The 25571-nt window shown below is 38.9% G+C and overlaps 1 protein-coding gene across 1 annotated transcript in view; it reads right to left on the bottom strand.

The window, feature by feature from the left end:
- The window catches only part of CHD1L (chromodomain helicase DNA binding protein 1 like), a 44965-nt gene extending 20325 nt beyond the window's left edge, over positions 1–24640 (bottom strand). The window contains exons 1-12 of the mRNA XM_063106225.1: positions 24497–24640; positions 16443–16555; positions 13500–13606; positions 12832–12946; positions 12176–12207; positions 10101–10182; positions 7557–7719; positions 6067–6222; positions 5090–5182; positions 3579–3675; positions 1839–1912; positions 512–622 (exon numbers count right to left, since the gene is read on the bottom strand). Coding sequence (XP_062962295.1) covers positions 512–622; positions 1839–1912; positions 3579–3675; positions 5090–5182; positions 6067–6222; positions 7557–7719; positions 10101–10182; positions 12176–12207; positions 12832–12946; positions 13500–13606; positions 16443–16555; positions 24497–24629 — 1276 coding nt within the window. The 5' untranslated portion in view covers positions 24630–24640. The remainder of the gene's footprint in view (positions 1–511; positions 623–1838; positions 1913–3578; positions 3676–5089; positions 5183–6066; positions 6223–7556; positions 7720–10100; positions 10183–12175; positions 12208–12831; positions 12947–13499; positions 13607–16442; positions 16556–24496) is intronic.
- Between the last annotated feature and the right edge of the window lie 931 nt (positions 24641–25571).

Raw genomic sequence — 25571 nt, 5'->3', positions numbered from 1 at the left:
TAATTCTAAAAAGCTGGCAATTTCATTATAATAACATTTTTAAACAACTAGGTTTTTGTTAAGATTTTACAACATTATTCCAGAGGTACTTAAGGAGAAACTGCAACTAGAAGACAGGTTGTTAACTTATTTCCCAATGGTTGGGAAGGAGTGCTGCCTCCAATAAATGTGAATAAAACTTTCCATGAAATTATAGAAATCTTTCAGGACATTCCCAGGTCAATGATCAAAGCGAGTTAGAATTACTCTCCAACAACCCAAGGTTTCAGGCTTACTTCTTTGATGAGATGATAGCTTGGACAGGTTGGATGGACAAGAGCACCATGCTAGAAGTCCAGTACCTTAATAAAATATGTCAGCTACTTCAATTACCCTTTTTTTTTTTTTTTCACACTGCTTGGTAATAATCTCACCTTTCAGAGAATTAAAGAAAAATGTACTAATGGTTGGGATGTAAAAGTACTGTATCACTCCTTATTTATCTGCTTTCATCAATGCCTATGTGACCTACCTGCCCTGGTACTAAGGAGAAAAATAAAAATAGGTTGCTGTCCAAAGTTCTTAATAGCCAGGTGTCTCTCTTCTCCTCTCACGGAACCATCCACACGCTCATAGCTGTACCCTTTACACAGAGGAAGAAAACAGAAAAATCTTAACCCTTTTTAAGTACTCTTTGGGGAATAAAAAATTAAGTCAGCCCCAAACCAAATGCCACTTTTGTCTCTTTCAATGTACAGGTATGCCCCCTATTTTAAGCAAATCTCATGGGAAAAATCTAAATTTAGGGGGACAATTCATTATTTTACAAAGAACTTACCATAGCATAGTCCTCGGGTTTTTTTTAAATACATACAGTTGAAGTCTTTGGCATTTATGGAGTTAATACTCAGTTCTGACTATTCCCAGACAACCCTGAATGTCCACACTGTGTGATAGTTCCTAATTTTGCTGAGACACAATTCTTATTTATACAAGCAGTAAGACAAGCACTTGGGAGCAGGTGAGTGAGTCTGCCTGATAGCCCAGCACCTGCCTTTCAATGAAGCTTTAGGGTTCTCCACCTGTCACCAAGCACCCATGTTGGGTAGGGATGTTATAAGCTCAAGATGTGTTTGTGCATCTGGGGATTCCTCAATGTGCCAATGGCATTTTTTGTTTCTGCATGTGTCCACTGGACCAGGTATACTGCAGTACTTAGGAGGCATCAAGTGGATCTGAGAGACCCCTTCTGGACTAATTTTTTAAATTGTAAGGTCTGGAGCTGATACTTCTTCACCACTGGGCCCAAGATCAACCAGTGTTACAGCCTTTTCCCATCACTCCACATAAATTTTATTATATATTAAACAGAGTTCCCAGGTAATAACTCATATTCCCTATTGTCTATAAAGGAAAAATTGATCTTTCCTTTCTCCTACTTGATTCGTGGGATCTCTGTAATTTCAATATTCATCTTTTTTTTAATTAATCTGGAATAAGTGCTTAACTGTTAAGTTGAATGTTGCAGGTCACTGAAAGTTCTAGTCACTGAAACTATTTATCATACATTTTCAAAAACACTTAAAATTTCCACAACATTTGCTCCAGTGCCCATAATTTTAAACCACGTAACATGGGAACATGAGCGTTTATTTCTGCCCATGTGTCTCTGCCCTATTAATACCTGACTTCACACACCACTCTCCACTCTCTTTACTTTTAATCTCCTTTTAGGTCTGAATAATGTTCCTGCACTGCTTTCCTTTGTAATATTCCCACATCCATATGACTCTTCATAGACCTATCTGATAGTTAAATCTATAAAAGGCTTAGATAATGTACTGGCCAAGGGCTGTCACCTCTGTAATCCATATAGTCTTGGAGAATATCCAACATCTGGGTCATTTGGGAGAAAAGTAAAACCCGATGGCCCCTGGCAAAAAAAAAAGAAAAAGAAAAACTGCCAATTCTAGTAGTATTTAATGTGAGTTTCCCTCAGGCAAAAGTTACCAAAGACTACAATTTTATAAATAAATGAAATATTGAAGTAGAAATATAAATGTCATAAAATTTACAGAGACTTTCTCAGAAACTCTAAACACTTTGTACAAGAATATACCTCCCCATGCAGTATCCTTCAGAGTAGTAGTGTTCAAACTAGAGTAGAGATATTCCCAGGAGCATGTGTCAATGCACCAGAGGGTATAAGAAGCCCTGTAATAATCAAGGCATCTATTTCTGGAATGTCCATTTACTCAATGAAAAGAAATATAAGCTTTCATTTTAATAGCAAAATAAATATAGATATGTGAAGAGTAAAATGCAAAATTCAAATGCACAAAAAAACCCTCTAAAACTGGAGGCCCTGAAGTTTATGGTCAGCCACCTACAGTTACTCCCTACGTGGGGGCGTAACCCTCTCATCTATAGTTATATTGGTTGAAAAGTCTGAGAAGCATCACTTTAGAGAAGCAAGAGGCAGGTGATGTCTCATCTCTCATGATACATGAGAAAACTTACACATAGGGAGAGGAGAGAAGAAAGAAGCAGGCACAATGATGGATTAAGTCAAGAGTGAAGTCAAGCCTATAGCCCCTTGTTACCAGCCATTATGTTAAATTTGTATCAAGAAGCACAGTGCTGTCAAAATATTCTCATTATGAAAAATAATCTGAGCTCCAAATAACTGTAAGAGGAACAATTACAGAGAACTCCTTCAAGACTCTAGCCCCAAATGGGTGGAAAAAATATCAAACTTGAAGTTGAGGACCTCAATTCTAATCTCATCTCTGCCATTTACTGGCTGTGTAGACTTTGAATAAGTCACAAAAACTTCCTGGATCAGTGGAATGAAAAAGTTGGACAGAAGGTATTTATGAGTCATCATCCAACTCTAACACACTTACGCAATTATTTAACTTGCACATTCCTAAGGTCAAGCAATTTTGCAAAACCTAAAGTTTTAGGTTAGTTCAGGCCATGTGTGGGGCAGCCATCCCAAAAGAACAACTTTGAAATCCTTGGGAATCTGGGATTTTCCTAGACACTTCTTTCCCTCTGGTGACCAGGAGGATCAGGTACAAGCTGGACACTAGGCCACTGAACACTAACTGAACCTGGATTTCTGATGTCCAACTCATCTCTCTGGAAAAGGGTTCCCCCCAAATTCCTCCTGGGTTCAAATCAAACCCCACAGGTCAACAAAAATAAATGAGCCCTTATTACGTGCCAATTCAATGCAAGGTACAGTAAGCAATTATAAAAAAAATGCTTGTTGTTATCTCTGTCCTTGTGGAGCCAAATAATATAGTTGGAGATATGGTTAACATACCCCAATTAACCAGATAACAGATTAAGGTGGTGCATTGCCAAGTGCTAGATTAGGATTTTAAGTGCTGTAGGAATTCAGGAAAAGAAAGAATGATTGTGGGGTGGGTTGGGATGGGATGGAATTGGGGTAGTCACAGAGAAGGTAGAAAACAAATCAGGGTCTTGAACAATAGAAATCTGGACTCAGTCTCATGAAATCAGTGACTTCCTCATTATTCAGGTCTTAACAGTCACTAACTCAAAGCAGAAAATGTGAACCTACTACCTACCTAGAATATAGAAATGCCAGCAGCTTATCCAGCAGGTGGAGTTTCCCACTAGCCTCAATCAGGTGGTCTCCAATTTCAAAAGGCTCAGGCTCCACACCTGGAAAAGAAAGAAGCCATTCCCAGTCATGTGACAGGGCAGACTCCTTGAGTAGAGAAGTTGGTAGGTAGTTAGACTGCATGCAGCAAGAGAGGCCAGCTCCTTCCAATTGATAATGGGCTCACGTCTCATCTCTCTTTGAGGCATTTTATAATTGTTTGCACAATGGTCTCAGTGCTGCTTGACACCAATCACAGAGCCTGGCACATTCAACAAGCCTATAAACATTTATTTAAAGAACTAACCCACTCTTTAGGAAACTGAGGCATGGGGAGATGCTAAAGGTCAAGGAAACCCAAAATTGAAATCTTGAGGCTCTCACTTTAGAAAATGAATCAGGAAATAGGCGTAGATGTATAAACTAGTGATTCCCAAGGTATGGGTAGCAGTCGGATAACCTGGAGGGCTTCTTTCAAAACCTACATTTTCCCAATGTCCCCTCCCTCTTAAAAAAAGTTCTAAAAAAAAAAAAAAAAAAAAAAAAAGTTCTGATATGCACCTAATTAAGATTCTGTGAAACCTGTGAACAGTTTATAGCACTACCTGGCAAAGACTCCCTTAACATGACTGCAGCAGAATCTCCGCATTGATCCCATCTATACTGGAGCCTTCATGGCCACAGAAGTCCTGGAATTGCTCCAAGGGCTACCAATCAATAAATCAAAAAAGCCTCAATTTGAACGAAAATGGAAACACTACACATCAAAATTTATAGAATGCAGCTAACGTAGTGCCTAGAGGGAAATTTACAGAAGTCTGCCAGATGAAGGGAAGCAGCAAAGGACCCTGAGGAGGAGCAGACGTAAGGCAGGCGGAGAAGCAAGAGAAGGGTTACCCCAGAAGCCAAGAGAAGAAAGCACTTCAAGAAAGAAGTAACCAAATGTGTCAAAGGTTTCTGAGAGGTTAACTGAAATGTGAACTGACATGTGACCATTGGTTGGGCAACATGGAGGTCACCGGTGAACTTGGAACAGTGGTGATGCAAGGCTGACTGAGTGGAAAATCTAATAGTGAAGAAATAACCTGATAAACCCAGATAATTACACCATCGATAACACTGGCCTTGATTCTTCATATCACGAAAGACAGAAAAAGGCCAAAAAAAAAAAAAAAAAAAAAAACCTGAAGAATGTTTCTAGATTATAGGCGAATAAAGAGGCATGACAAATGCAATGCAGAATCTATGACAGGATCACGGATTTGAAAAAAAAAAAAAACACGGCCATAAGGGATCCTAGGGGCACAACTGAGGAAATTTGAATATAAATGTATTACATAACATCAATATAGGGAAAATGAGAATAAATAAAGTAGACACAGTAACTACAGGCGATTCTTTTGAAGAATTCTGCTGTGATTTTTGGACATAGAAATGTTACAAAAAGTAATATGGGGATAAAGCGCACAGCCTCACCATCAAACAAATACGGGTGATCCACACACTTCCGAAGTTGGGACAAGATGTTCTGAAGTTTAACTTTCTTTGCCATCTCATTTTCAAATGCATCTGAAATTTTTTAAAAAAGGGAGAGATGGACTACTGAGCCAAAGGAAAAACAAAAAACAAGAACCCTAAGTTTCCATAAATAACCTTACTTATTTCAATAATATATCTTTCAAATCTATATCGACCTCCCAAATTTCACTAAATTGCATTAAGAATAAACAGCATCCATATGAAATTTTCTTAACCATCATTTTTTGTTTTAAGAATGAAACCTAAACTATAAATTGAACTCAGGAGTACTTTGTTACCCTTTTTCAAAATTTTAAATTTCCTTCTTTAACTGTTGTTATGGAGTCAAGGGACAAAAAAAAAAAAAAGGAAAAGAAACTTGAGAGATTGTTCTACTCCTATCTTTCCCTTCCCACTCCCAATTCCTCCCAGTGAATTTGATTCAACAAAAATGTTTTGTAATCTGTTAAATATCTGGCAGGGTAGAAGAATAAAAGGCATGACGGTGACCCTTAGGAATGTTTGCTTAGTTACAGACAAGAAAAACTGAATAAGAGGGAAAAGGAAATTTCGCAACTACAACAACCAATGAAATCTGAGTTACATTGTTACATTTAAGATACTCTGCCACAGCCTCACTGTAGCTGACCTGAATATTATTCAGAATACAAAATCCCGGGCCGAGCCCATGGTGCGCTCGGGAGAGTGCGGCGCTGGGAGCACAGCGACGCTCCCGCCTCAGGTTCGGATCCTATATAGGAATGGCCAGTGCACTCACTGGCTGAGTGCCGGTCACGAAAAAGACAAAAAAAAAAAAAGAATACAAAATCCCAATCCATATTCTTGTTATACAAAGCGAGTTCAGGGAATAAAATATTTCCCTGCATGAAAATCACCTCATTTAGTTTCTAAATGGACAAGTGCCCTCTGATTACCTAGATCTTTCATCAGAATGGCCTTGTAGTATTTTTTCTGCAGTGCTGACATGCCGTGGTACATCACGACTTCTGTCTTCTTGGGAAGCTCTGTAGCTACCTCTGCCTTCACTCGCCTCAGCAGAAACGGCTGCAAGAGTTTGTGTAGTTCACTTGCTGTGTAAGAATATAGAGAAGTGTGGGACAAAAGTAGGACCAAGGAATCGAACTAGTAGAGAACATACAGCAATTTATTTTTGTTTCTCATTTTCATGCTAATTCTATGTTCTACACCAATATGGTAATTTTTCATAGTATTTCTTCCTTCACTGAGTTCTTCCCAACTCCTGGAATCTTACTGGCTCTTAACCCATGAACTAGGATTCTCAAAGAACTTGATTCTTACTAATAACCTCATTTGCATAAAGTTCTTTTGTTTCCAGGATATTTTTGCATTTACTCTCATTGATCAGCATAACAGCTTAGAAATGCAGGGCAAGTAAGTAACACTGTCCCCATTTTTATAGCTGAGTTAAGTGAGGCTCAGAGAAATTAAGCAACTTATCCAAAGTCTTACAGCTGGATGTGAATGTTGCCAGCATTCAAATTTGGTTCTTTTGAATTCAAATCCCTTGTTCCTTCCCCAGCTGTCTTGAACTTCAAAAACTAGCCAAAATTAGAATTATTCTATGTGTAGCGTTGCTAGAAAAAGCAAATAAAAATACAGGTACCCAGTTGAAACTGATTTTCAGATAAACAATGAATAACTTTTTTTAAGTATGTCCCATGTAATATTTGACTGGGTCGCTGTAAGCATGGGAGTAATCAGAGCAGGTTCTTCAGATAATCTTCAGCCTGTGGTATGGGGAAGTTTGCTGTGAGAAGTCCCGCCAACTCATACTTACCTAACACATACATACTCACTAGTTGGCATGCCTACCATTTGTTTTGAATAATCATCCTAGGATAATTATCATAGGGATACACGGATAATTCTACAAGGCAGAGGGGCAAAGGTACAAGAGGAAGAAGACTACAACTGCCAGCTGTATGAATGAGGAAGGCTTCTCTCCTTCCTTTCCATCTCCCATCTATACCAGACTTTTGGTTTCAGTGCAGTGTCAAAAGAAACACCAGTGCTACAGAATGCTGAACGGTAGATTGGGATTATAGCAGCAATATACTTTTCTGCCTCAGGAAGTGGCATGGAAAGTTAACAAAATCTTTATAGAAATAACAAGTTGGAAAAAAAAGTCTGCAAATCAGCAGGCACTTTCTACTTCCAAAAATGAACCAAATAAGCCCTAATGTCACAAATAAAAGAGTCAAGAATAGCAGACAACTGGAAACAACATGAGGGATCTAACATCTACTTTACATTTATGGCTCTTCATCTCCCTGGAAGGTGTCCTCTGGTTACTGATTCTTTCTTTTCTATCTATAGCCACTATGCACTAGGGCAGTTTCTGTACCAAGATACCTTGGGGATGATTTGTAGGAAGGCAACTTGCCTGACTCAGACTCTTTCTCAATATCCTGGTACCGCTGAACAAAATCTTCCACCTGCTCCTTGGAAAAGAGATCAGGCTCCACAAAACTGAGGAGGGAATAGAGCTCTTGGAGGCTGTTCTGGATGGGTGTTCCAGTCAACAGGAGACTGAAGACTACTGAGAACTCAAATACATAAATAAATAAAATTAAAAATCCATAGAAGCCAAGACTGAGTTACCCACCATAACCTTTCCCCATACAGAAAGAGGCATGAATTCATGGAATGACCAAGGGGACATGGAATCAGGTTCCAGCTGTATACTAGCTGTTTGATACAGGAAATAATATCTCTTCAGTTTCAACTCTAAGATGTGATTAATAATTCTCTGAAGAAGATACTATTATAAGGATGTAAGTAATATCACTTTGTGAACTCTGAAGTGCTACATGAGTATTCAACAGTTATTGTTATTCAGTCTATGTGAGGAGTCAAACTGTGTTTACTGCCTAAGTGGAAAAGTCTACTGAAGTGTCAGAAATACAATGCATATATCCATGCTGTTTGAGAAGCCCAAAGCTATAGCATCAGGCCCCACCACTACAAGCAAGAAGCAAGAAGATCTATACCAAAAGAATGTCCTTTTGGAAAACTTTATGGTGCATCATATACAAAACATCAAGACTTCTGGATGTTTCTGGACACAGTGCTATATACAGCCCCAAATGGAAAGGAATCCTTTAAATTTTGAGCAACAGATGAGAACACCAACAACACCGAGAACATTCCCGGAATAATTTCCTCACTTAATCCTTCTGAGCCTTAGTTTCCTTAAGAATAACAAGAAAAGGCTTTGGGGCCAGCAGCAGGACTTGGTTTCCCCACTCCAAATCCAGGGTTCTTTTATTATTCCTGCTTCTCTCCTCCCATTGTAAATTAGTAAACTGGCATGGTAGATTTTGAAGCAGTCTTTTATAAAGTTAGACACCAGTATGTGACCACTACTATGGTTTGAAGGTGACCCCTCCAAAATTCAGGAGTTGCCAATGTGATAGTATTAAGAGGTTAGGCCTTTACGAGGTGATTAGGCCATGAGGGCTCCTCCTTGTGAATAGGATTAAGGCCCGTATAGAAGACGCTTCATGCAGTGTTTGGCTATCTTGCTCTTCTGCTCCCTCTTGCTCTTCTACCTTCTACCGTGTGAAGACACAGTAAGAAGGCCCTCATATATGACTGGCACCTTGATCTTGGACTACCCAGCTTCCAGAACTGTGAGAAATAAATTTCTGTTCATTATAATTGACCCAGTCTGGTGTTCTGTTATAGCAACACAAAATGTACTAAGACAATAATAACCTCCCAGGAAAGAGACACTGTTAAAAGTCCCTACAAAGAAGGCAAAGGACACCAGAGAATGGAGGGGGCACTGCCAGGGGACAGCAATCTTCGAGACTGGGCTAATAATAAAAAATGATCATAACTGCATTAAAACTCTAAAAACTGCAACTTTTAGGCCAGTAAATACTAAAATCAAATCTAAGACTTTCCTCCAAATGACCTCTAAATTTATTTATTAATTTATTATAGGATAGGGACCAAACTTCAATTATCATCACAGAAATTAACATGTGTGGTCTCATGTATGAACAAGCCTTTACCAGGTCAACAAGAAGGTTACTTCACATTCTACTGGCTCCTCAGAAAAAAGGGCAAATCTAGGCACAATGACATTTCTCATTACTTTGCCTGAATAATGCAAGCGATCAAGAGAAGTGAATGAGAGCAAGTGTATCATACTCAAAAGTATGACAAAGACAAGAAGGACTGAGGTAATGGTCAACTGCATGAAACTGGTGTCTTCATGACTCTATGTGAACTGTCAATTTTTTTTAAACAGGCAAACTGGGGGAGGGGTATATGTCCAATATATCTGCTGTCTCTACAAATTCTTCTGCAGACAGAAGAATTACAATAAGATTATTTTTAAAAAGAAATTTCCCCCTTCAAGATGATCAAAAGACAGTTGAAACTTTCTAAAAATACAATGTATTTTATTGGGGTAGGATCTTACTCATTTGAGAACCAGGTTTTAGTAAACATTATCTCCTATATAGATGACAAGAAGAAGGGGAAGTTTGGCCATATTAAGACTTCTGTCACACATAAAATGTTCATTTAGCCCTGCAGAAATCTGGTTGGTTGAAAAAAATATTTTAATTTAATTGACTGTATATAGGACTACACTGATATTTTTTTAAAAGAGAGTTATGGCGGGAGGGAGGGTTGGATGGGTGGAGCACAGAGGACTCTTAGGGCAGTGAAACTACCCTGTATAATATAATGGCAGATGTACGTCATTATACATTTGTAAAAATCCATAGAATGTACACCACCAAGAATGAACCCTAATGTATTGAACTTGGAGTGATAATGATGTGTCAGTGTAGGGTCATCAGTTGTAACAAATGTACCACTCTGGTGGGGATGTTGATAAGAGGCCGTGCATGTGGGGGAAGGGGGTATAAGGGAAATCTCTGTACCTTCTGCTTAATTTTGGTGAGTTTACCTCTGAAAGTGTCTTATGCAGCAGGGAGCTTTGGTTTTTCAACCTGTGAGCTTCATCCACGACAAGGACACTCCAAGGGAAGCTGTGAGGGAAAATCCAACCTTTCAGTGTTGTATAACTCAAACACATATCTCATAATCAAAAATCTTACTACGAAGCTGTGACTTGTTAGAAAGACTAACAGTAAGCCCATTCTAATTAGAAATATAGCCTAATTACCTTCCTATCTGAGGGGCTGCCATGTACATAAGGAAATATCTGGATAAGGTAGTAAAATTAAGAAAAAACTTTCCCCAAGATTGGAAAGGCCTGTGCAGAAAGGAAGGAGGTGAAGACAGAAAGGAAAAGAAAACATTTGTGACCTCTTAGTATGTGCTCAGACACCGAGCTCAAGGCTTTGTATGTTATTTAGCCCAAAAGAATACGGTAAGTAGACATAATTGTGCTCATTTTACCAATGAGGAGACTAAAGCTCAGAAAGGTTAGGTGACTTGGTCATAAAGGTAGAAGTGAGATTCAAACCCAAAAGAAAAACCAAGAGACAGTGGTGTCATAGTAGCTAAAGAAGTGTTATTTTAAAATGGAGTAGTGGTAAATAGGATTAAATGTTACAGAGATGGCCAGGAAGATACATGCACTGGATTTGTTAACATGGCAGTCATTGATGGCTGTTGCCAGAGCATGTTTTGTAATAGGCAATAACAGCAATAATAGGTTATAACAGCAATTACTCAAGAAGTTTAAGTCATAAAAGCATACCTTTGAAAGACAGTACCGGGAAGCCACACCAAAAAGAAATTCAAAATATGAAAAAGATATATGCATGTATATATTCCAAGCTGCACTATTTAAGACAACAAAAACCTGAAAATAAACTAAATATCCAATAATAGGTGATGAAATATTATATAACACTGTAAACAATAAACATGATTATGTTGCAATAAAAAAGGTCTATGATAACTAAAAGATATAAATATTGTATATCCTTTTTTTATAAATATGAAAACCATGCAAAAATGATAAAGTGAAAGTTATAAGATTTTTAGCTTTTTATTTTGTTTGTAAACATTGTAGAATCCTATTATGTTATTTTTATATTTAGAAAACTAAATGTATATACAGGAAAACAGAATACTGGAAAGATAATGGGTATGGGGAAAAAAATCCTCACAAATTAGAGAAAGCTCTTGAGCAGAAGTTGGCCTTACAAGGAGGAAATCCTCTTCCTCTGAGGCTACAGAGAAAATCTAGAGGACAGGTGGAGTAACAGAGATACCCATTACCATTCACCTATGAGAGTGGTACAAGGGGAGGGAGAACTGGGGATCCCAAGAGAATGCGGGAAGCCAAAGAGTGCTGAGTAGCACGAGCAGGGGATACCTTTAAGAACTTCAAGGATTAAGCGTCCAGATGAAGTTAGATGGTGGTCATGAGACAGGGAAGTGTCTTTATAATAGTGCTTGGCTCTGTTTGAATTAGCATTCAAAACAGATTAGGTCCTATTCCCTTGTGAAGGACTAGACACTTAGGTTTTTATACACATAGGTATCCAATAAATGCTTGTTCAGTGGAACAGACTACAGGGAGGTGGATTTTGGCTCAGTGAAAGGAAGTAGGTCAAATTACTCATAAAAGGACACTGTAAACACTCATGAACTTTCTGAAGACCCCTCATATTAGAGTAAAATCTCCAAACAGTCCTGAAAGGTGCCTGTGCAAGTTGCAATGTAAAAAACCAAATATCTATTAACCACCAATCATGTGTATTTAATCTCATTTAATTTTCACAATTGCCATCCAAGATAAGTAACTTAATTATCCCCATTTAATAGATGAAGAGGCTGAAGTTCATCGAGATTAAGTAACTAACCTAAGGACACACAGCTAATGAGTAGAGGGCTGGAACACAGGACTCCTGCCATGCTGCCCATCCATAAATAGGACTCATGGAGGACATACCAGGAAATGAGACCAGACATACCAGGAAAGAGACAAAGTACAAAAATATGAAGGAAAGACATGACTTTCAAGATGCTTTCAACACAGTTTCTGAAGTAGTGTAACATACTCACGATTTCAGAAATGATGCATCTTTCAGGCAAATCTGAAAAATTAAGGAAGACTAGTTACAGAGGTTGTATTGATTAACTCTGATATTAATCAGCTAGTTTCTTTTCTGTTAACTCTCTTAAACTACAGGATTTATCTAAGTCTTATTTGTTCACTAAGTAAAAACTGTTCTGAGCATAATTACTAAATAGTGGTATCTTACAAATAGAAGAGAGGCAATGATTAAGTGAAAGGTCTTGTTTCAGTGACCCAGACATTCTCAGCTTGAAGAACAAGGACTTAAAATGAGACTGTAATAAGAAGTGTCCTCCACTCCTATCCTCCAGTAACACATATGACACCTCAGTCCACAAAACCCTTTCCCCTCCCTGCCTGCCTTCTCCTGTTTGTCAGTCAAGAGGCAGGTCAAGTGCCACCTTCCTAGGAAGGCTTCTCCCTTGATCCACCAGGAAAGAGAGGGAAAGAGAGCTAACTAACGTGAAGCACAATGATCCTTCACTTCTTTGGTTCACAGCCCCTCCTTGAGAACCTGATGAAGGTAGACTTTTTTCCCAGAAAAATTGGTGCTCTCAAAAAAAATTAAATATGACTTCAGTAGATTCTACAACTTCTAAGGTACCAGGTTAGGAGTTCTTGCTGTAGAGAAACAAATGGATACCTCATAGGTAGTCAGTAGCACATGAAAACATGACTTCTGTTTTAGGTTTTGCTGAAGGTGGGCTCTTTCCTCCTTGTTGCCTGCATATGTTACACAGGAAAGACCTGGAGCAAATCTGAATCCAAGAAAAGAGGGAGATAAACACAAATACTAGAGCCATAGGACAGGGTGTGCATATATGAAAAACTACATTTCATAGAAGGATTGCAGTGTGCAGACTTCATGAGGCCCTGCAACCAGAAAGGGTCTTAGGGCTCTGAATCTTATCTAGGGTAATGGCTGAACCTCAAGGCAAGTTCTTGTGTGAATAGGTAGAAGGGTTAGATCTAAGAGGGTCTTGTGCTGATTCTAAAAATAAAATTATTTTTCCATGTTAGTTACTTCCTATGTCACTATGAAAAAGATGGTTTCTCCTTTAGTTCAGCAAAATTTACTAAAAATGAGTACTGACCTTTAAAGACTGCCAAACAGTAAAAATAACATCCATTAGACCCTCCCTCATCAGATCCTCAGTTTGTCTACTTACACTGCTTCAGTCCAGAGTTTTCTGGAATAAATCAGCTCACTGATTCTGACAACATGTTGTTTTATCACATTTTATACATCATCCAGAAAAAAAAATCTTAATAAATATAAACAATAACATTTCAGCTACATCTAATCTGTACCTCTCCATCTCTTCTTTCCAGTTCCTCACAATAGACAAGGGACAAAGAATCAGAAATGGTCCTTCATCATTTAATCTTCCTGCCAAGTAAATGAAGAGAGCAATAGTCTGGAACACAGAAAAAGAAGGCAGTTTTGATCACGTTTCCCAATGACAAACAACCACAAAGTTCCCACAACCCTGTAGGGGATACGAACTCTTATGTAAGACTTGCTTTACAAAGAAATAATGTATAATCTTCCACACATTAGGAAAGTAATCCTTTCCTAGAGTGAAATCATGTAAGCCTCAATATACTTGCCAAAGAAATGTATGGCACTCAATTACAGTTAACAAGTAATGAGGCTCAATATTTAGGTAACTGAAACTCTAATGCAGAGAGAAAAAAGAGTCAGGAAAAACGATATCAGCGAAAACAATGCAAATGATGGACAAGATCAGGAATACTCTGAAAACATAAGGCCAGATGTGCCAAGATATGACTGTAAAAATAACCAATCATGTGGTGGCCCTCCGCTGCTCCAGGCTCTCCAGAGTGACGATGTTTCCTTCTTTCCTAACTTCCTTTTTCCTTCCCCTACTGTTTTCTTTCCTTCCATGTGTATTTATGGGTGCCTTCTACTTGCTAGGAACTGATCTAAGTTCTGGTCATACAACAGTGAACAAAACAGACAGAACTCCTTGCTCTCCCGAGCACACATTCTAATGAGGACAACAGACAATGAATAATCCTCATAAGCTTAAGTATGGATATAAAATGAAAATCTTTGTAAAGCCAAATGGGCATACTTTGGGAGATGCCAGTACATAATTCTGACTTGAAAGTTGCTATGATATACAGGGAAAATAACACACTTTTGTAAAACAAATATGTTTGAGGAGCCTCTGTCCCCAAATGCTGAGCTATTTCTAAGAAAAATCTATTCTAAGGATATAATTCAAATTCATGAGAAAGCTATATTGCTCAAAGACGTTCACCTGAAGATTAATTTAAATAGCACAAAAAAGGAGGGAATTCACCATTCCTCATCTGTAGAATATTTAAATAAATTATGAAAAATTCTCTTAATAGAATATTATGCAGCCAGTTGATAATAATGATTGTGAAGAATAAAATGAAACAATATGCAAACAAAATGCAAACTGTATGTGCAATAATTCAGTCATGCAAAACATACATTGCTATTCATGGTTGTGTTTAGACTGCTGTGATTATAGGGTGGCAGTTAATTTTTTAAATGTGATTATATTAATTTTATAATGGAAATAATTTTTTTTTTTAAATTAACTACGGCTTCTCATCCCAAACTGTGCCCAGAGCAAGCCTCTAATAAGTGATTTACTGGATATTAAAACCACTCTGTTTAGCTTTCTCTGATAATGTAATTTAGGGAAACTTTATTATTTATTACCATAAACCAGTTCTGTCTACAAAACAAATTTGGAGTCACTAGTGCATTCTACCAAAGATTTAAGGAAGAAGTGATACCAATTTACATACACTCTCCCAAAAAACTGGAGGGGGGAATATTTCTTAGCTCATTCTATGAAGCCAGCTTTACCCCAATACTAAAACCAGACAAGGACATTACAAGGAAAGGAAATTATAGACAAATATCCCTCGTGAACATAGATGTAAAAATTCTAAATAAAATTTTAACAAAGCAAATTTGGAGATGGTATATTTTGAGGAAGCTTAAAGGGGAACTATGCAAACACCCTGGGGGACAGCAAAGGACAAATGGGATTTGCTCGCTCTGAATGAAGTCAGTTGGGCAATTCCAGTGACCGAGGCAAAGGAGGCTGCAGGGAGGGCCCTTTACTGGTCCAAGAGCCTGTTGGCCTGGCTTCCAGAGATTCTGGTAGACTGATCTTGTTTTAGTTCCAAAGCTGTCAATTCGGAATGTACTAGGACCAGATCTGTTTGCCTGAGCAAGCCAAGGATAATAAATGAGATACCTCAGTGTACCCAACTCAGAGGTCATACTGTATTCTGAACAACTGCAACCCTGATGAGGTACACCTGGCTTAAATAAAGTAGTCTCCAATATATAGACTAGCCTGTGTGCAACAGGCTTGATGTTTATGTATACAAGGTTAGCCTTGGAGGGGGCAGTTGAGCTTCTGAAAGAGCTGATGACAGCATTGCTCATTCTGTGTTTTCAATGAGATTTGGAAACTTTTATCTCCATGGTTTCTGATCAAATTGCCTGTGCTATGTACCCTGATGCACTGGCTTTCTTGGGTATCTCATAGATAAGTAAACCCTGTGTAATAAATCCAAGGGGTGTCTGTGACCAGACTTTTCATCAATGCAAGCCCACTATTGACATGGTCAACCCAGGGCAGTACTGGAAATCACCCTACCAGAAGCACTGATTTCAATATACTACCTGCTTAACAATGCTCAAGGAGGCCTATCTGATTCTACAGGTCTCTAGACTCTATCCTACCTCCTTTTAAGGCCATTAGATGGCCAAGTCATTTTGAAAAACATTGGGTACTAACTCTGCACTTCTCTAGCATGGTAGAGAAATGGGAAGTAAACCCACCCCTGCTGAGGAAGGAAGATTAATATTAGAAGTGATCCAGTTAACTACATAAAGTAATGCTAATGAGGTCAAAGTCAGTCTGATCCCCAGACAGGTATATTTGCTTTACACTGGGAAAAAACCTGTGTCCAGGACCCTTAACTGCAATTCTAACTCAGGCATGTCTTCTCACAGATATGTCAAAGGCCAGATAAGATAAGGGTAGTGACAGAACTCCAAACCATCCCTACAACTAGAAAAATCAATTCCAAGGTTATGAGCTCTTAATAAAGATTCAGGCATTTCCCCTCCTAGTATAAAAATACATATTGTAGCTAGCAGCTAAAGATGGTAATGAGTTGTCAGGAGGTATGCCAGTGGAGGTGGGCAGTGGTCATTCCATAGTAACATACCTGGCAGGTCTTACCCAGGCCCATCTCATCTCCCAGGATGCAGCCATTTTGACAGTGGAAGCGCTGGGCTAGCCAGTTGACTCCCTCCAGTTGATAAGAGCGTAGATGAATCCCTAGAAAGAAAAGATACAGCAAGTCTGAAAAGCAGACATTTCAACATATACACAGGCAATGTTCTAAGACTTTGAATGAAGAACATGGCCTAAATTCCCATGACACCAAACCGTACTGGCTGTATCTTTTGCTGAGAAGTTATGGATAGGTAAACATTTACTGACTTCCAAGCTACTTTTCCAGCAGACTTACTCACCATTATATTCAAAGCTCTAAAATAGCCTGTCATTGTTACCTGATCCACTTGACAGATATAAGTCAGCTTGGGATTTGGCCTCTATGCTGCCTGTGCCTCATGCCAGTGTCCATTCTTGGAAATGCAGCATTACTGATGCAAGTTAACAACAAACACATGGACTGTATATGTGTCTGCTGGCTTAACTGCACCCATTTAAATTTGCCATCAGTGCTAAAGGAAAGACTGAGACAGGACTACATTAAATTATGCTTCAGCAGAAAGTAGTATTGTTAAAAATGAAAATGATGTTTCATAAAGGGTGTTTAACAGTGCACAAGGGTGGCAGACAATGTCTGAAACCCACAGGGGGCTTCTGCTGCCTCTCTTTTCTCTTTTCCTTGGGAAAAAAAAAAATCCAGTTTCAGAGAACAGCAAACAAATCTTAAGAAGGGGGAAGACCCTAACCATACTTTACATAAGAACTATTAACAAAAACATAACTTTCTGGCTTAACTCATGACTTAAAAAAATCTATACAGTACATAAGAATTATAGCACATTTAAAAAATTAACAAGTTATTTTTATTAAGAATTTATTAAGTACCAGGGACAGTAGCAAACACTTTACATAAATTATCTCATTTAACTCTTATGCCAATCCTATGCAGTAGGTATTATCTCATTTTACAGAGTAGAAAATTCAGATAATCAATGAATATTAAAATGTGAAATGTAGAGACTTCTGTTTCCAGAGAGATGGATTATATTAATTCCCCTTATTCCCACAACTAAAACCCCTGAACATTATATATAAAACAAACATAAGAAGACTCTGAAAGATGGACTCAAGAAGCAGACTGGCTGGGGACCTGGGGACCTGGGGACCCAAGGAATGACAGGGTAGTAAATTCCCTTGGGTTTCTTTTTGCTTCATATATCCCAGACTGGGAGGTCAAGAAAGCAGAAAACACCAACTGGTATACACTTAAACAAATACAAAACAAAACAAAAAACAACAAAAGCCCTTTTCTGCTAGAAAGTGGCAGCCTAGCATGACAGAAAACTTTTAGACAATAACTGCTCTATTTTAGCCAAACACCATGGGGAAAAAAATATGTAGCTCCACCCACACCGACACCAGCAAAGCCGAATGGAGAGTGCAGATTTCCACCCACGGCTAAACGGAGGTACCCAAAACCCTAACCAGGATGGTGTCAGAGATGGCCAAGTAGGGAGCCTGGATTTTTATCCTCAACCACTAGTAACCAGGCCCTCCCCCTCTGCCCTCCCCTGCAGTGCTGTGGAGACCACACAGGGAGTCAGAACTTCCCTCCTTACTAAGCAATAAGGAGGAGCCCTTTCCCTATCCCCAGGTGTCAAGAGGCTGAGAAGGGGAGCCTGGACTTCTACCTCCACCTGGCAGTAACAAGGCAGCAACCCCCCTTCCCCTGCCAGAGCACTGTCAGACAAAGACAGTTGCACAGAAAGTTTAAATAATCATAATAATACAAAAATGTCCAGGTTTCTATTAAAAATCGTTCCTTATACCAAGAACTGGGAACATCTTAAACTAAACAAAAAAAGATCATCAATAGGTGCCAACATCCAGATGACACAAGATGTTAGAATTATCTGGCAAAGGTTTTAAAGGAGTAATGACAAAAATGCTTCCACAAGCAATTATGAACATACCTGAACAACTGAAAAAACAGAAAGCCTCAGTTAAGAAAGAAAATGTCAGCAAAGAAATAAGATATAAAAAAGAACAAAATGAAAATGTTTAAATGGAAAAATACAATAACCAAAATTAAAAGCTCAATGGATGGTATCAATAGTAGAATGGAAGAGAGGAAAGAATCGGTGAACTAGAAGACAGAACGTAGAAATTATCTGATCAGAACAACAGAGAGGAAACAGGCTGATAACAAATGAACCTCAAGGAACTGCAGGACTGTAACAAAAAATCTAACATTTGTTCATTGGTGTCTTATAAAGAAAGGAGAAAGAGCACAGAGCTCAAAAACTACTCAAAGAAATAATGGCCAAAAACTTCCCAAAGTTAGCAAAAGACTTACAGATTCCAGAAGCTAAGTGAATCTCAAACATGAAAAACCCAAAGAAATGCACACCAAGACATATAATTATTAAACTGCTTAAAACTAAAGACAGAAAACATTTTGAAAGCAGCCTAAGAAAAACACCTCTTTACTTTTATAGGGGAAAATCTATTTGAATGACAGAAGACTTCTCAGCAGAAACCTTGGAGGCCAGAAGGAAGTGGCACAACATTTTCCAAGTATTGACATAAAAGAACTGTCAACCCAGACTCCTATAACCAACAAAAGTAATCTTCAGGAATGAAAGGGAAATCAAAACATTCTCAGATGAAGGAAAATGAAAAGAATCTGTCATCAGTAAAATAAAGGAATGGAAGTCCTTGGGAAGGAAAGGAAATACTAAGAAACAGAACCTTGGAACATCAGGGAGGAAATGAGAACACAGCAAAGATAAGTGTAAATACAATAGGCTTCCCTTCTCTTGAGTTTTCTAAATTATGTTTGACAGTTGAAGCAAAAATTATAACATTGTCTGATGTGGTTCTAAAGGTATATAAAGGAAATTTTTAAGACAATTATGTTATAAACAGTAAGGTACAGGGAAATAAAAGGAGGTAAGATTTCTATACTTTACTCAAATAGGTAAAATGACAGTATCGGTAGTCTGTGATTATATAAATATATAAATTTATACATAACGTAATACCATAACAACCACTAAAAAAGCTATACAAAGAAATAAACTCAAAAACACTGTAGATAAATAAAAATAAAATTCTAAAAAATGTTCAAGTCATCCACAGGAAGGCAAGAAAAAAGAAAACAAATGTAAAACAGAGAGAGAAACTAAAAACAATAAAAAATAACAAAATGTCAGACTTAAGCTCTAACATATCAACAATTATGTGAAATATACATGATATATCAATTAAAAGACAAAGATTTACAGAGTGGTTTTAAAAACATGACCCAATTATTTATCGTCTATAAGAAACTCACTTTAAATATAATTATATAGATCGGTCAAAAATAAAAGAATGGAGTGGTAGGCACAATAGAGGCCCTCACAAAGATGTCCGAGTCCTGATCCCAGAATAAGTGAGTATACTACGTTACATAGCAAAAGAGACTCCATGGATATAATTAATGTTAAGGGTCTTCAGATGGGGAGATTATCCTGAATTATCCTGGATTATCTGGGTGGGCCCAATCTAATTCCACGATTCTTTAGAAGAGGAGAACCTTTACCAGCTGTGGTTAGAGAGGCAGATGACTACAGAAGAAGGGTCAAAGAGATGCAGTGTTGCTGGTTTTGAAGATGGAGGAAAGGGGCCAGGAGTCAAGAAATGAGGGCAGCCTCTGGATGTAGGAAGGACAAGAAAATATACTCCCCCCTAAAGCCTCCAGCAAGGAATGCAGCCCTGCTGACACCCAACAACAGCAGAAATCACATTCTTTTCAAGTGCCATGGAACATACATATAACACATTCAGGGCCATAAAACAAACCTCCACAAGTTTAAAAGAAGTGAAATTGTACAAAGTATGTTCTCTGACCATAATGGAACCAAATTAGAAATTATTGACAGAAACATAAGAAAATCTCCAAATACTTGGAAACTAAACAACACACTTTTAAATAATCCATCAAAGAGGAAATTGCAAGGAAAATAAATACACTGAACTAAATGAAAACGAAAATGCAGCACATCAAAATTTATGGGACAAAACCAAACTCAAAATAGATCATGGACTTAAACATAAAACTATAAAACTTAAAAAAAAAAAAAAAAAACCACAGAAATTCTTTAGGATCTAGATCTAGGCAATGAGTTCTTATACTTGACACCAAAAAACCACAACAAATAAACCATCCATAACAGGAAAAATTGATAAATTGATACATTTAGGCAAAATTTAAACCTTTTGCAAGTCACATATCTGAGAAAATACTAGCATACAGAATATAAAAAGAACTCTCAAAACTCAACAGTGAAAAAACAAAACAAACAATCCAGTTAAGAAATGAGCAAAAGATATGAAGAGACATTTCATCAAAGATGATCATTAACCAAAAAGGAAACTGATATTAAAACCACAATGAGATATTACTATACACATATTAAAACAGTCAAAATTTTAAAAGTGACACCACCAAATGCTGGCAAGGATGCACAGAAACCAGATCACTCATACATGGCTGATGAGAATGTAAAATGGTACAGCCACTCTGGAAACAGTTTGTCAGTTTCTTTAAAAATTAAACATACAACTACCACATGACCCAATTACAGCACACCTAGGCATTTATCACAGAGAAATGAGGATTTATTATTACCCAAAACCTGTACACAGATGCTTATCATATATTTTTATGCAATAGCCAAAAACTACAAATGACCGAGATATCCTTCAGTGGGTGAATGGTTAAACAAAACGTGGCAAACCCATACTGGGGAATACCATTCAACTATAAAAAGAAACAAACCATTGATAGATACAACAACCTGAATGAATCTCCAGAGAATTATGCTGAGTGAAAAAAGCTAATCCCCAAATGTTACATACTGTATGATTCTATTTATACACACACACACACACACACACACACACACACACACACACACACACACACACATTCCCCCCCCCCAAAATGACAAAATTAAAGAAAAGGAGAACAGGTTAGTGGTTGCCAGGGGTTAATGAAGTGGTAGAGTGGGAGGCAAGTGAGTGTAGCTATCACAAGGCAACTGATGGGATCCTTGAGTTGATGGAAATTTTCTGCATCTCGACTATATCAATGTCAATATACTGGTTGTGGTAGCCTATATAGTTTTGCACGATGTTACCGTTGGGGGAAACTGGGTAAAGAGTACAGGGGATCTCACTGTATTATTTCTTACAATTGCATGTGAATTTATAATTATCATAAAATAAAATGTTTATTTTAAAAATTGATATGAAATTATATCCCCAAAGATAACACTATTTAACACTTAGGAGACAACTGCAAAACACCGGAAATTACCCTAGCTAGTTTAGGCAGAAAAAGATTTAATATAGGGAAACAGATCACCATAAAATTGTTGAAAGGGCTAGAGGTGTAGCCTCCGGATACAACTGCCAAATCAGCACCATGGAACTGGTCCACTAAGTGAGCACCTACCTTCATGACCAGAAAGACAGGAACCAACCAGCAGGCCACGTACACAACTGTCAGCTACAGGAACCTACCAGCTCAGCCACAATCCATGCCAGCAAAATGGATGCTCCATACACTACCCAAGACCTATGAGCAGTAGCCAAGAGGGAAGCACTAAACCCAAATTCCTCCCAAACTATCTGTGGTCTCTCTCACTTTCCCCTTCCAAATCTCCCATAGTCATCTACTCAACTAAAGCCAAGTCACATGCACAACAGAACTACAGGGGAGTCTAGGAAATACAGTCTTCTGTTTTCTAACCTCTAGGATGTAGATTCTCTCGCCCACCACTCAGGCAGATGACAAGCCAAACATCAAGAAGTAGTAAGTCTGTATATTCCACCTCTGTGACCCAAAGATGAATATCCAAATGTCCATCAATACTAATAACCAAATAAACATTAAATTAAACAATAAAATAGCATTTTTAACTTTTTGAATTAGAACATACCAGTGTTGTTGAGGATATGGACAAATGAGCAAAAATTTTGCATATTCTTTGTTCTAGAAATGCTACCTTTGAGGAATTAAAATCTATAGCTGTAATAATATTTGGTTATAAGGATATTTACTAGTATTAGTATTACTTTCAATAGCAAAAAAAGTAAGAACCTAAATAAATACCTAAGAGGAGGGGCTGGCTAAACTTTGGTACATCGAAATACTGAAATATTCTGTAACCATTAAAAATGATGTTGAAAAGACTAAATGATAAGAAAAAAATTATGACTTTTATGCCCCCCGCCCCTCTAAAAAAAGGAAATTACATACACATGGACACAAATTCACGTAGTCCAAAGACTGGCAGGATAGAGAACATATTAATGGTCATAGGATATGGAGATTAAAATTTCTTTTCTTTATACATAGGCTATTTCCCTAAATATTTTACAAAGAAAACGTGATGCTTCTGTAATCAGTAGAGAAGAAAATCAGTAAGAAATTTTTAACCACCTCACAAAGAATAGTTTCTCGGAATGTCAATTTATTCTGGCCAATAGAAATAGGAATACAAATTATAATATCCAGTAGTTATTCCTTTGACTATACCTATTTTCTATTTTTCTTTCTTTCCCTCCACTCCCAGTTTATCCATTTCCCCACTGAGCTTCCACATGTGCCTATTTACTTCTGCATTTACTTCCTCTATCCCAACCACTTGAGCTTGCAACCTTTTGTCCACTCATTTTCACTACAACAACACATATCCATTTGAACATTTTTCCTCGTGTATTTACAGCTGAATATCAATGTGCACACATTTCGGAGCCCTCTCTCACACAGGTTCTTAAAGACCATTCCCAAAAACATTTGCAGGGAAGTAGGCAAACACACAAACATATAAAAGTTAACCAAGATATGTCAAACATATAAAGACCTGTCCATAAATTCATGCTTAAATTGGATTCACACTCCTTACAGCCACAGATCTACATTCTTCTAGACTCAAGTGACCGGTCTAGACAGAGAGGTTTTCCTCTTTCATGTCTTTATCCTCTCCATTTATCTTCATCCATCCCTTTTCTAAGCTGAACATAGACCTGACCCTTTGTTTCATTCCGAGAATAAAAACACTTCACTTTCGTGGTACTCAGCACACAGTATGAGTTCAATAAATACTTGCTAATACTTTTAAAAGCACTCCCATCCTCTAGTCTAGAACTCCAGGTGGGCAGGGCCCATATTTGTTTCGCTCACGTCTGTATCCAGCGCCGAACAGTACGCTCTCAGCAGCATTCAATAAATAATGACTAAAAGACTATATTACTATTACAGATGCACGATTTGATCACACAGTTAAGACATGCACCACTTTCCCCATTTTGTAAACAGGAACACGAGGTTCGGAGAGGTTCAGTGGAGTCAGCAGCCCAGAAACAGAGCTGGGCCTCTGGGTCTGCCGGAAGGAAGGTCAGCCCGGCTGCCGACAGACCTCAGGGGACTGCAGGCTTCACGTTTTGCAAGACGCTAAGGGCCAGTCAGTGTAAATAAAATCGATGTTAGGTGCGGTAAGGAGCAGACAAACTGCTTGGCCGCAGTTTTCAAAATACAGCATTGAGGGAGAATTTACCAGTGGGGAATTATCAAATTACTGCGCGTGCAAAGTAAACGGAGAAGAAAACTGCAGCTGGGAGACGAGTTCTGATAGTTTACCCAAGCAACCGATAACCCGCCCCAGGCCAGGCCTCCAAATCTCCCGGAACAGAAACTTTCAGCCCACATCGTAGGGGCGCCAGGACGTCCCCCTGCACTTCCGAGGCCCGCACTCTGCGCCGATGGCCCCTGCTTTCCCCTCCCACGCCTGTTTGCCTCGGCCAGGCCTGGCTCCCCGGCCCAACCTCATTCACTCCGCGTCCGCCAGCCCACGGCCAGGGGAAGGGAAGGCCCTGGCGCCGGCAGGTGAACAACCACGTGACGGCCCACCCGGGGCGCCCCCGGCCTGGGAGAGGCCGGTACTGACGAGTTGGCCAGCCTGGGCGAAAGTTCGCCCGACGCCCACTCACCTGTCAGCCCCCACTGCCGTAAATCCTGCTCCTGCACCCGCGCCCGCGCCGCCTGGGCTCTGCCCTCAGTCTGAAGGGCCAGTAAGAAGCCGGGCATGTCGCCCTGGAGGGTCGTGGCTCTCGCGCGCTCCATGGGGCTGGGAGAGGCTCCGCCCCGCGCGGCCCGGCGCGCTTCTCCTTGGCGACGCGCCGCGCGCAGACGCCGCCGCCCGCAGAGGGCGCGCCCGGAGCTGGTTTCTGCACCAGACCGAGTGATCGCGGTTGCCCCTCAGCCTGCTCGGTTATTCTTGCAGTGCCGGAGTGCTGCTGCTGCTGCTTCTCATGAATTGTGCCTCTGACTGTGCTTATGCGCGCACAAGGCGACTGAGTGCCTGAAATGCTAGTCATTCATTTATTATTTAATCAAAATTGACTGTCGTGTGCCAGATACTCATATGGACTCTAGGGGGTATAGAATTCAGTAAGACTTCGATCCTGTCCTCCAGCGATTCATAGTAAGATTGTAAAGAATAGCGTGCTCAGTTCAGTTAACGCTAGAGATAAATTGATTTAGACCCTGAAATCCCCTTATTGATTCCCTATTACCTATAAGTCAAAGTTAGGAGACTCTTAATGGTAGGAAATTAAAATCACGAAAGACGTCATTGCCTCAGTGAATCTCAAGTGAATTGTGGGGAGCAGATTGAAGCAATGTGTTGTTAGGAATTACCATGACTCAACATCAGCTTCGAGTGGATTTATGGTGTACTATACCATTAATATAAACGTTAGGATAATAACAACATAATAGCTGCATTTGTTGATGTAGTTCTAGGTGCTGCCTAAGAGATTTACATATATTTTCTCACTTAACTCACACAATGACCCTATAAACAGGGACTATATTTGTCGCCACAACAGTGAAGATACTTCGACTTGGAATGGTAATTGTCAAAACTGAAACAGAAAGCACGTTAATTCTCTGGGTATTGTCGTCAGAATACTATTCCCATTAGGTTAATAGGATTGCCTCCCTCTTCAGTAAACTCATATTAAAGTTGCAAACCCCCCCCCACACACACACCTCCCCCTAAAA

The sequence above is a fragment of the Cynocephalus volans genome, chromosome 8 (genome assembly GCF_027409185.1).
Source record: "Cynocephalus volans isolate mCynVol1 chromosome 8, mCynVol1.pri, whole genome shotgun sequence".
NCBI lineage: Eukaryota > Metazoa > Chordata > Mammalia > Dermoptera > Cynocephalidae > Cynocephalus > Cynocephalus volans.
Note: the sequence above shows the minus strand (reverse complement) of the source record. Positions and strands in the feature narration are given on the sequence as shown.